This window comes from Narcine bancroftii, chromosome 2 (genome assembly GCF_036971445.1).
Source record: "Narcine bancroftii isolate sNarBan1 chromosome 2, sNarBan1.hap1, whole genome shotgun sequence".
Classification (NCBI taxonomy): domain Eukaryota; kingdom Metazoa; phylum Chordata; class Chondrichthyes; order Torpediniformes; family Narcinidae; genus Narcine; species Narcine bancroftii.
In genome coordinates, this window is record NC_091470.1 from 114,729,056 (window position 1) to 114,741,260 (window position 12,205).

At 56.9% G+C, this 12,205-nt stretch overlaps 1 protein-coding gene across 4 annotated transcripts in view; it reads right to left on the minus strand.

The window, feature by feature from the left end:
* Window positions 1–6,373, minus strand: part of LOC138754175 (histone acetyltransferase KAT6A-like) — a 162,330-nt gene extending 155,957 nt beyond the window's left edge. For all 4 annotated transcript variants that reach the window (XM_069918056.1, XM_069918057.1, XM_069918055.1 and 1 more), the window contains exons 1-2: window positions 6,282–6,373; window positions 356–1,336 (exon numbers count right to left, since the gene is read on the minus strand). In XM_069918056.1, the coding sequence (XP_069774157.1) occupies window positions 356–955 (600 nt within the window). In that variant the 5' untranslated portion in view covers window positions 956–1,336; window positions 6,282–6,373. The remainder of the gene's footprint in view (window positions 1–355; window positions 1,337–6,281) is intronic.
* Window positions 6,374–12,205: the final 5,832 nt, after the last annotated feature.

Consider the following 12,205-nt stretch of genomic DNA (forward strand, 5'->3'; position numbering starts at 1 on the left):
TATAAATGAGTGATAAATCAATTGCCCATGTTCACAAACCACTTGAGTAACAAGTTTATCTTCTGATCATGTCACTCTGATTTGATATATTTCTCAGCTGTGGTTACATTTTCAGTACTTGAAAATGCTGCACATTTTCCCATCCCAGCTAACAAAATCCAAGACTAATGAGTCATGTCTAAAGAACAAACAACAATCTGGAATTAGGAGCACGATTAGATACCTGGTCCACATCTTCCATCAGTCCTGGGATTATTCAGGCCACTCTCTACTTCTCCAACATCAGTAGCTTAGTGAGCTGCATCAAGCATCAAATTGTAACATCGATTTCAGCATTTATTCAAAAGCCACCTACCTTGTCCTTCTCATGAGTCAGGAGGCTAACAGGCGGCAGGCAGGAGATCGAGTCATGCCCCTGTTTGCCTTCACCACTTGATTTGCCACGCAAGAGCCGATACAGGGGCCCATCCTTGATAATTCGGCCATGGCTTATGGCCCGTTTCAGGGAAAGCCTCAGCTGCTGGTGGAGGGCTGAGGAGGCACCTGCCCCAAACACTCCGATCACATCCTTCTGAGCCCTCAAAAACCGTTCTATGTTCTTCAGCGATGATCCATTGGGCTCCGACAAGCCCTCAATTGCCCTTTTGAGAAGTTTATTCCAATCGATGCTATGTTTCACATCTGACTTGGACTGATTCCGAGGTTTGGGGAGTACAATCCGTCCTGGATTGTCTGGATCCTTGTAAGAATTAAGTCCCTTATTTGTAACCTTTAAGATCGTCCCATCTTTGACACTCAGCACCAGTTGTTCCAGGACAGTTTTTCTGTCTAATCCATGGGATGAGGCGACGGCATGGCAAATCCTTTCCTCCGAGGGTCTCTGTTTCTGCTTTTTCACTTTTTGGATTGCCTCCAGAATCCACTCGGTATACAACGGATTTGCCAATTTTACCATGGCTGATGACTCCCAATATCCAGAGAGTGTTACCCCTTATCTCTGTGTTGAATCAGTTCTACACATAACAAAAAGAGATTTCTCGGAATAAAGAAGCAGTTCACCATAGCATTGGCGTTTTCCAAATCAAAGCCAATCCCCCTCTCTCAATCAGGACTACTTCTACCCTCAGAAACAATATGAGGGGATAAAAATCCAGTGGTACGCTAGTTTGCACAAAATAGCCGTTCCTGGAGAGGAAACTGAAATGTTCAACTTATAAAATCCCAACCTTCTGTGAAGTCTCAAAATTCTGAACCATCAGAATGCTTCCATTCAGTTGCCTACACAGGTATTCACACCAAATGTAAGGCAAGATAAACACTAGGCAGAATTATGGACCTAGAGGAGAAAACGTAAAAAGAGCAAATTGAGAAGAGATAAATGACACCCATACAGCGTCAGCCAGTGATGGGAAAAGGTTGCAGAGATAGAGGGCAAGGAGAGTGCAATGGGGCATAACCTGCACAAAGGGCAGAAGTGGGGAGGCTGTGGTGCAGACGGCACAGGTGGAATGACTAAGGGGTGAAGGAGGACAAGAGTTCACCGGGGGGGGGGGGGGGGGGGGGGGGAAGGGTGTTGGAATGCAAGGAAGTGCAGAAAGTCAGAGATGGCAGTGAAAGGGCAGAGGGAGCAAGGATAAGAGGCCAGAAATGGTGGAGGGAATGAGGGGTTACAGAGGTGGAGGGCAAGGTCATGCTGAGGCAGAGGATGCAGGGACGTGTGGAGGCAGAAGGAGTGGAGGCGAAGGGAGGGTGCTGAAGCGGAGGGTGCGTGGGGGCTGCAGGGGGATGGGCAAGGGATTCAGAGGGAAGGAGAGGAGGTGGAGAGGAAGAGGGTGTGCGGGGAGGGAGTCGAAGGAAGTAATGGGAGGGTGGGCAGAGGGAGAGAGAAGGGGGAGCGGGGAGGGAGTAAAGAGGGAGGAGGAGCAAAGGGAGGGGGATGGGTGAGGGAGGGGGATGGGTGAGGGAGTGAAGAAGGAGTGGGTGCGGAGGAAGGGAAATGGGATGCGGGTAGGGGAGGGAGGGGATGTGGGTAGGGGAGGGAGGGGATGCGGGTAGGGGAGGGAGGGGGTGCGGGTAGGGGAGAGAGGGGGTGCGGGTAAGGGAGGGAGGGGGTGCGGGTAAGGGAGGGAGGAGGCGGGGGTAGGGGAGGGAGGGGGCGCGGGTAGGGGAGGGAGGAGGCGCGGGTAGGGGAGGGAGGAGGCGCGGGTAAGGGAGGGAGGGGGCGCGGGTAAGGGAGGGAGGGGGTGCGGGTAAGGGAGGGAGGGGGTGTGGGTAAGGGAGGGAGGGGGTGCGGGTAAGGGAGGGAGGGGGTGCGGGTAAGGGAGGGAGGGGGTGCGGGTAGGGGAGGGAGGGGGGTGCGGGTAGGGGAGGGAGGGGGCTGCGGGTAGGGGAGGGAGGGGGCTGCGGGTAGGGGAGGGAGGGGGCTGCGGGTAGGGGAGGGAGGGGGCTGCAGGTAGGGGAGGGAGATGGGCACAGGGGTGCGGGGGAGGAGGGAGGGGAGAAGGGGGGTCTGGGGGAGGGGGGTGCGGGGGGAGGGGAGAGGGGTGCAGGGGTGGGGTGCGGGGGAGGGGAGAGAGGTGCAGGAGTGGGGTGCGGGGGAGGGGAGAGGGGTGCGGGGGGAGGGGAGAGGGGTGCGGGGGGAGGGGAGAGGGGTGCGGGGGGAGGGGAGAGGGGTGCGGGGGGAGGGGAGAGGGGTGCGGGGGGAGGGGAGAGGGGTGCGGGGGAGGGGAGAAGGGTGCGGGGGGAGGGGAGAGGGGTGCGGGGGAGGGGAGAGGGGTGCGGGGGGAGGGGAGAGGGGTGCGGGGGGAGGGGAGAGGGGTGCGGGGGGAGGGGAGAGGGGTGCGGGGGGAGGGGAGAGGGGTGCGGGGGGAGGGGAGAGGGGTGCGGGGGGAGGGGAGAGGGGTGCGGGGGGAGGGGAGAGGGGTGCGGGGGGAGGGGAGAGGGGTGCGGGGGGAGGGGAGAGGGGTGCGGGGGGAGGGGAGAGGGGTGCGGGGGGAGGGGAGAGGGGTGCGGGGGGAGGGGAGAGGGGTGCGGGGGGAGGGGAGAGGGGTGCGGGGGGAGGGGAGAGGGGTGCGGGGGGAGGGGAGAGGGGTGCGGGGGGAGGGGAGAGGGGTGCGGGGGGAGGGGAGAGGGGTGCGGGGGGAGGGGAGAGGGGTGCGGGGAGAGGGGTGCGGGGGGAGGGGAGAGGGGTGCGGGGGGAGGGGAGAGGGATGCGAGGGGAGGGGAGAGGGGTGCGGGGGGGGAGAGGGGTGCTGGGGGAGGGGAGAGGAGTGCGGGGGAGGGGAGAGGGGTGCGGGAGAGGGGAGAGGGGTGCGGGGGGGAAGGGAGAAGGGTGCGGGGGGAGGGGAGAGGGGTGCGGGGAGAGGGGAGCAGGGGGAGGGGAGAGGGGTGCAGGGGGGAGAGGGGTGCAGGGGGGAGGGGAGAGGGGTGCGGGGGGAAAGGAAAAGGGGAGAGAGAAGGGGGAGCGGAGAGAGAAGGGGAGCGGGGAGAGAGAGAAGGGGAGCGGGGAGAGAGAGAAGGGGAGCGGGGAGAGAGAGAAGGGGAGCGGGGAGAGAGAGAAGGGGGAGCGGGGAGAGAGAGAAGGGGGAGCGGGGAGAGAGAGAAGGGGGAGCGGGGAGAAAGAGAGAAGGGGAGCGGGGGAGAGAGAAGGGGAGCGGGGAGAGAGAAGGGGAGCGGGGAGAGAGAAGGGGAGCGGGGAGAGAGAAGGGGAGCGGGGAGAGAGAAGGGGAGCGGGGAGAGAGAAGGGGAGCGGGGAGAGAGAAGGGGAGCGGGGAGAGAGAAGGGGAGCGGGAGAGAGAAGGGGAGCGGGGAGAGAGAAGGGGAGCGGGGGAGAGAAAAGGGGGAGCGGGGGAGAGAGAGAAGGGGGAGCGGGGAGAGAGAGAAGGGGAGCGGGGGAGAGAGAGAAGGGGAGCGGGGGAGAGAGAGAAGGGGAGCGGGGGAGAGAGAGAAGGGAGCGGGGGAGAGAGAGAAGGGGAGCGGGGGAGAGAGAGAAGGGGAGCGGGGGAGAGAGAGAAGGGGAGCGGGGGAGAGAGAGAAGGGGAGCGGGGGAGAAGAGAAGGGGAACGGGGGAGAGAGAGAAGGGGAACGGGGGAGAGAGAGAAGGGGAGCGGGGGAGAGAGAGAAGGGGAGCGGGGGAGAGAGAGAAGGGGAGCGGGGAGAGAGAGAAGGGGGAGCGGGGGAGAGAGAGAAAGGGGGAGGCGCAGAGGGAGGGAAAGGGGGCATGGGGAGGGAAAGGGGGGCATGGGGAGGGAAAGGGGGGCATGGGGAGGGAAAGGGGGGCATGGGGAGGGAAAGGGGGGCATGGGGAGGGAAAGGGGGGCATGGGGAGGGAAAGGGGGGCATGGGGAGGGAAAGGGGGGCATGGGGAGGGAAAGGGGGGCATGGGGAGGGAAAGGGGGGCATGGGGAGGGAAAGGGGGGCATGGGGAGGGAAAGGGGGGCATGGGGAGGGAAAGGGGGGCATGGGGAGGGAAAGGGGGGCATGGGGAGGGAAAGGGGGGCATGGGGAGGGAAAGGGGGGCATGGGGAGGGAAAGGGGGGCATGGGGAGGGAAAGGGGGGCATGGGGAGGGAAAGGGGGGCATGGGGAGGGAAAGGGGGGCATGGGGAGGGAAAGGGGGGCATGGGGAGGGAAAGGGGGGCATGGGGAGGGAAAGGGGGGCATGGGGAGGGAAAGGGGGGCATGGGGAGGGAAAGGGGGGCATGGGGAGGGAAAGGGGGGCATGGGGAGGGAAAGGGGGGCATGGGGAGGGAAAGGGGGGCATGGGGAGGGAAAGGGGGGCATGGGGAGGGAAAGGGGGGCATGGGGAGGGAAAGGGGGGCATGGGGAGGGAAAGGGGGGCATGGGGAGGGAAAGGGGGGCATGGGGAGGGAAAGGGGGGCATGGGGAGGGAAAGGGGGGCATGGGGAGGGAAAGGGGGGCATGGGGAGGGAAAGGGGGGCATGGGGAGGGAAAGGGGGGCATGGGGAGGGAAAGGGGGGCATGGGGAGGGAAAGGGGGGCATGGGGAGGGAAAGGGGGGCATGGGGAGGGAAAGGGGGGCATGGGGAGGGAAAGGGGGGCATGGGGAGGGAAAGGGGGGCATGGGGAGGGAAAGGGGGGCATGGGGAGGGAAAGGGGGGCATGGGGAGGGAAAGGGGGCATGGGGAGGGAAAGGGGGCATGGGGAGGGAAAGGGGGCATGGGGAGGGAAAGGGGGCATGGGGAGGGAAAGGGGGCATGGGGAGGGAAAGGGGGCATGGGGAGGGAAAGGGGGCATGGGGAGGGAAAGGGGGCATGGGGAGGGAAAGGGGACATGGGGAGGGAAAGGGGGGCATGGGGAGGGAAAGGGGGACATGGGGAGGGAAAGGGGAGCATGGGGAGGGAAAGGGGGCATGGGGAGGGAGAGGGGGGCATGGGGAGGGAGAGGGGGGCATGGGGAGGGAGAGGGGGGCATGGGGAGGGAGAGGGGGGCATGGGGAGGGAGAGGGGGGCATGGGGAGGGAGAGGGGGGCATGGGGAGGGAGAGGGGGGCATGGGGAGGGAGAGGGGGGCATGGGGTGGGAGAGGGGGGCATGGGGAGGGTGAGGGGGATCCGGATTGGGGAGGGAGTGGAGGGGGGGAAGGGAAGGAGAGGGGTGCAGGGGGGAGGGAGAGGGTGGCATAAGTGGGCAGGGGGTCCTCTGGGTGCCGGGGTTGTGGGGAAGGGTGTCCCTTGGGTGCCGGGGGGGGGTGGTGTGTGGGGGAGGGAGTCCTTTGGATTCCAGCGGCCCGAGGCAGCCCCTGCCGCCACGGTTTAAATGCCCGGGACGGAAGCGGGAGCGGGGCCGGGGCCCGGTCACCCCAGTCGCGTCCTTGCCGGCCGGAGCCGCCGGCTTTGTTCGCAGCCCGAGGCCGGGGCCGCAGGTGTCCGCCGCCGCCGCTCAGAGCACGGATTGCCGCCCCCCTCACCCCTCCCCGCCCCCACAACAAGCCCCAATTGCCGCTACGCCACAACCTACAGCCCGGGACCTGCGGCCTAGGCGGCGGGCCGACTATCGGCGACTCCCCGACCGAGGAGAACGGCCGGGCCGCCACCTACAGCCGCAGCGAGGCAGCGCCGGGATCGACGCCGGCCGGAGGCGCCCCTCGGACGGCCGGCCTCCCTACGCTAGGCCGCAGGCTCGGGCCCCGACCCCGACCGCCGCCGCTTCGGCTGCCCCCTCTCCCTCGGCCGGCGTGGCTGCCGTCGGCGTGAAGCCGGTACCGGATTCGGCCGGAGCCCCGGGCTGCGCTACGACGCGCGGCCCGAGTCCGTGAACACTCACCCGGAGCGGTGGAGAGGGAGAGACGGTGAGCGCCGCCGCCATCTTCATCACAGCGGGCAGCGGCGGCGGCCGCCAGGGCGCAGCAGAGAGGCGGCAGCGTCGGCGGTGGCGGCCAGGGGGCAGCAGTGAGGCGGCAGCGGCATAGGTGGCCACAGGGGGCAGCAGTGAGGCGGCAGCGGCAGAGGGGATCACAGGAGGCAGCAGTGAGGCAAGGAGGAGGGAGGGAGCAGGCGGAGAGAGGGAAGGGGAGGGTGAGGGGAAGAGGAGAGTAGGGTGAGGGGAAGAGGAGGGTAGGGTGAGGGGAAGAGGAGGGTAGGAGGAAGGGGATGTAGGGAATAGGGATGAAAGGTGGGGGGGGATAGAGGGAGGGAAGGGTAAGGCAGAGGAAGGGAGGGGGAGAAATGGTGAGAAGGTGGATAGACCAGTAGAGGAGGAGAGGGTGTGCAGGGCAGTGGGTTGGAGGGAGGGATGGGAGAAGAAGGGAGAGGGGAAGCGTGGTGAGATGGAGAGGGAGGAGTGATAAAGGGAGTGAGGATGGAAGGAGTGGAGGGGGAAATATTGGAGGTGTGAGAGTGAGGGAGGAGATGGAGTGTGGGGCAGTGGGAGGGAGGGAGGGGTGGGAGAGGAGAGGGATGATGAGATGGAGAGGGATAGGTGGAGAGTGGGAGGAGAGATAACAGGATTGAGGGGATGGAAGGAGTGGAGGGGAAATAATGGAGGTGTGGAGGGGAGAGAGGGAAGGAGGGGAGGGGTAAAGAAGGTGGAGTTGATCAAAGGGACAGGAAGAAGAACGAGGGAAGATTTGATGAGGTTTACAAAATTGAGGGGTATAGACAGAGTAAATGCAAATCGGCTCTAACCAGAGATTAGGACAGATAAATATGAGAGGACGGCTTTAGGGTGAAAGGTTTAGGGAGAAAATGTTCACTCAGAAGGTGGTCAGTTTGGAACGAGCTGCCATCTGAATTGGTAAATGCAGGCTCACTCTTAAGCTTTAAGAATAAATTGGATAGATGGTAGATGTCTGGACAGTAACAGAATGGGAGCAGGTTATTGGCTGTAGTGGAATGATATTTCAGCACAGTCTAGAAGAGCTGAATGGCCTGTTTTCTGTGCTGTAGTGTTCTATGGAGAGGATGTGGAGGAGAGAGAGGGACGGGGGGGGAGTGAGAAGAGTGGAGTAAAAAAAAGAGCAGAGAATGGACAGAGGGAAGGGGGAGAGAACTTGGGATGGGAAGGACAGAATGGGGGGGGGGCGGAAGGAGGGGTAAGGATAGAGTGGGGTGGGGAATAGCAGGGAACAGGAACAGAGAAGTGGGGAGGGTGTCACAGTGGAAGGTTGAGGAGAGGAAGGGGGGAAGGACAGAAGAAAAGCAGAGAGAAGGGAGGAAAATGGATAGAGGAAGGATGGGGAGGAGGGGAGAGAGCACAGTAGAGGAGAGATGGACAGAGGGTTAGAAGGGAGAGGTTGGACAAGAGGGAATAGAGCAGAGGGGAGACTAGGGAGAAGGAGGTGGAGGAGGGAGGGGTGGGGAAAGTTACAGGAGAGTGGATGGAGGAGGAGTGAGAGAATGAGGGGAAGGAAAGATAGGGCAGAGGGTTTGGTGTAGAGGAGAGACAAGGGAGAGGACAGAAAGGGGAAAGGGTAGAGTGGAAGGCGGGTGGAGGATAAAAGAGAGCAGGAGAGGACAGAGGAAAAGAGGATGGGGGTGTGTTAGGGCATGAGGAAGGTACAGAGAGAGGGAAGTGAGGGAGAATGAACAAAAAGGAGAGAGAGAAGGGAGGAGCATGGAGGGAACAAGAGAATGTGGTGTGGGAAGACTAATAAGGATAGGGGAGCCAGGATGTGGGGAGGAAGGAAGGGGAAGATGGTGATAGAGTGGGGATTAAATGAGATGATTGGAAAGCTGGAGAATGTGAGGTGAATAGAGACAAGGCATAGACAGCAGGCGGGAGGATGGGGAGCAGGAGGTTTGGGTAGAGAGGTTTGTTGGGAAGAGGTGGGTTGGAGAAAGGGGAGAAATGTGGTTGGGGAGAAGGTGATTGGAGGAGGAGGGGAGAGAAGAATGGAGGAAGGGGACTCGATGGGGAGGGAAAGGGAAGTGTGATGGGGTTGGTCAGAAGAAAGGGTGAGGGATTCTGGAGAAGAGGGAGGAGAGCAGAGAGATGGTGGGATAGAGAGAGGAGAGGCAGGGGAAAGGGGGCTCTGAATAGAGGAGGTAGAGAGAGATTTGAGTTGGTTTGGACTGAGAGAAGAGGGATGGGGAGGAGGTGCCATAGGATGGAGAGGGGGGAAAGTGTGGTTCAAATTTATTGCAGCCTGCACCAAGGCACGGTAAAAAGGATGTAAGATAGAAAATGAGAAAGGGCAGTGATTGGGAACAGTGTGATTTATACACGATTTTAATGTATTTTTAAATTTATATTTATTTAGGCATACAGCATGGTAACAGGCTACTTCAGCCCACGAGTCTGTGCCGCCCAAATACACCCCCGGGGGGGGGAGGAAACCCAAGTCCCCGGAGAAAACCCTCACAGACACAGAGCGAGCGTACAAACTCCTCACAGACAATGCGGGATCCAAACCCCGGTCCAGTCCCAATTGCTTATGCTGTAAAGGCGTTGCTCTAACCACTAACCGCTATGCCAACCGCGCCGCCCAGTGATTTGAGATTGGGAAAGTGAAGAGAAATTATATTAATGAGCAAGTGGAGGAGAGGAAATGGTGGGTAGGAGAGAGGATTGACAGGAGGGAGAGATGGAAGGTGGAAAGTGCTGAAAAAGAGAAGTAGGTGATGAACGGGAGCAGGAACTGAGAGAGGTAAGGAGAATGAAAGAACGTGAGGGTGGAATGTTGCCCCAACAATGAGAGGGGGGAGAGAAGGCTGGCGAGAAGCAAATTGAAAGCAGTGGAAGTTAAAGTGAGAGAGGGTCAGGACCAGCGGCGTGAGGGTGAATGAGAATGTGAGGGAGAGTGAGGTGGCAAGAACAATGAATCCATTGGGGAGGAGGGCAGAGAAAGATGGAGGGAGGGTGGACAAAGGGTGGAGAACACAAGAAGGCAGGAGGTGGACCAGAGAGTGATTTTTAAATATTTTTTTATTTTCATGATCTTCATGGCAAGACCAGCATTTGTCAAGTCAAGTTTATTGTCATAGAAACATAGAAAATAGGAGCAGGAGTAGGTCGTTCGACCCTTCGAGCCTGTTCCACCATTCAACGAGATCATGGCTGATCTTAAATTTCAATACCCCGTCCCCGCCTTCTCACCGTAACCTTTAATACCCTTATACTGAAATGTACAACCCGAAAAAACAGCGTTCTGTCCTCGGTGTAAAACATGCAGACACACAACCAGACACAACACACACACAGACAAACAATTCACATGCAGGGCAAGTATTTTATCTATATAAATAATTGCTTTTGGTGAATATGAGAGCCCCAGATGGTTTGTGAGCAGTTCCTTTGGTTGTTCGAAGAAGATGGTGATGGTGGTTTCTGTGATGACCCTGGCCAGTGAAGATTGATCTCCAACAACTACTTTTCTTTGTTCAAAGTATGACTCCCACCATGAGCATGCTTTTGCTTTGACACCCTTTGATTTCAGTTGTACCATGGTGTTTTGATGCCAGACTTCGTTAATGCCAATGGCACTCACTTTTGCCTCACCCTGGAATTCTAGTTGTGTTTTTATGTGTGTTCAGACTAAGCTTGCGATGATGTCTAGATCTTAATAAATCAAAGTATTGAGTACAGGTGCTGGGATGTTACATTAAAGTTGTATAAGACATTGTTGAGGTCAAATTTGGAGAATTGTGAGCAGTTTTGGTCACCTAACTACAGGAAAGATATCAATAAGATAGAAAGAGTGCAGAGAAGATTTACTAGGATGTTTCCTGGACTTAAGGAACTGAGTTAAAGGGAAAGATTAAACACGTTCGGACTTTATTCTCTGGAGTGTTGAATTTGATCAAGGTATTTAAAATGATGAGGGGGATGGACAGAATAAATGTAGGTCGGCTTTTTCCACTTAGGGTAGGCGAGATGGGTTTAGGGTGAAAAGGGAGAGGTTTAGGGGGAATGTGAGGGAAACCACACAGAGAGCAGGTAGGGGTGTGGAACGAGCTGCCAGCTGAAGTGAATGTGGCCTCAATTTTAATATTTAAGAAGAATTTGGACATGTGCATGGATGGGAGAGGTATGCAGGGCAATGGGTTGAGTGCAGGCCAGTGGAACTAGACCAAAAAAATGGTTTGGCACAAACTAGAAGGGCTGAAGGGGCCTCTTTCTGTTCTGTAGTGTTCTCTGGTTCTATCTGAAGGGTCCTGGTGAAAACCATACATGACATTGGGGAGAACATTATGGGTAAGAGAGTACTATTTTAAAGTATCGTCGATGATAACTTCTACCGCTCTGCTGATCGTTGAGCAGAGACTGGGCAACAATTAGCTGGATTGGGTTTGCCCCGTGATATACCTGGGTAATTTTCCACCTTATTAGGTAGCTGCTACATTGTAACCACCCTGGAAGTGTGTGTGTGTGTGTGTGTGTGCACCATTGCAACCACCTCTTTGCACTGTCGCTGTGAATATTTCCTTTTATATTTATTGTCATTTTTATTTTCTGTGCAGTTATTTTGTCATTTTTGTTTGCGTATTTTTACATAGTGATGTGGCTGCAGCAGTGAGTAAGAATTTCATCACATCTTGCATTATACATGATTCCATCGATATATCGGGGAATCAGAATTTATTGTCATGAACACGTTACAAAATTCGTTGGTTTGCAGCAGCATCAAGGTGAAAATATCAAAAATAAATAAATAATGCAAGAGAGTAGGACAATTAAGGTGGTGTCTGTGGTTCATTGCCCGTTCAGGAATCTGAGGGCGGAGGAGACTGGTGCCCGTGATGTCACTGGGCAAGGTAACAACTCTCTGTAGCCTTTTCTTATCCTGTGAATTGGCACCTCCGTACCTGTCAGGATGCTCTCTGCAGTACACCAGCAGAAACATTTGAGTGTCTCCTCAGAAAGTATGGCCACTTCATAATTGCATTGACCTGGTGAGCTCAGACCTTATATTGTACGCAGATTTGATCACCTCATCTGAGGAATGGCAGGCTTGCTGTTGATGGAGTGCAGAGAAGGTTTACCAGCCTAATTCCTGGGAAGTCTGGACTGAGGAATGATGGAAGACTGGATAGAACAGGATTATGCTCATCGGTATTTAGAAGTATGAGAGGGGATCTCATTGAGACATTTAAAATTCTGACAGGACAAGACAGGTTAGATGCAGGAAGAATGATCCCAATGTTGAGGAACTCCAATACAAGGGGTTGCAGGATAAAGAATAAGCATTTAGGACTGAAATGGGAAGAAACGTTATCCCTCAGAGAGCTGTGAACTTGTGGAACTCCTTTCAAAAGTTGTTGAGACCAATTCATTTGGGGTGGTGCGCTTGGCGTAGCGGTTATCGAAATGCTGTTACAGCGCTAGAACCAGGGTTCGAATCCAAGGGCTCTAGTTTCCTTCCACCCTTCAAAATGTACAGGGGTTGTACGTAGAGTAATTGAGCATCATGGGCTTATGGGCCAGAAGGGCCTGTTACCATGATGTATGTCCATTTAAATTAGATATGTTTCATGTGACCCGAATGGCTAAAGAGATCAAGGGGTACGGAAAGAAAGAAGGACAAGGGGATATGATCAGGTCTCAAAGGGCTGAATGATCTTTCCGGCTCCTATTTTCGGTTTCCGGGGGTACTGTACAATTTTACATATCACTTCTGTTGAGGCAGGTACAATACATAGAGAGATTTGGTTTGATCAGAATTGGAAAGAAGAAACAGAATCTTAGCAAATGTTATTGATACAATCATGAGCTATTCACTTTTATTTTCAGATTTTGTGGGGGGTGGGGGT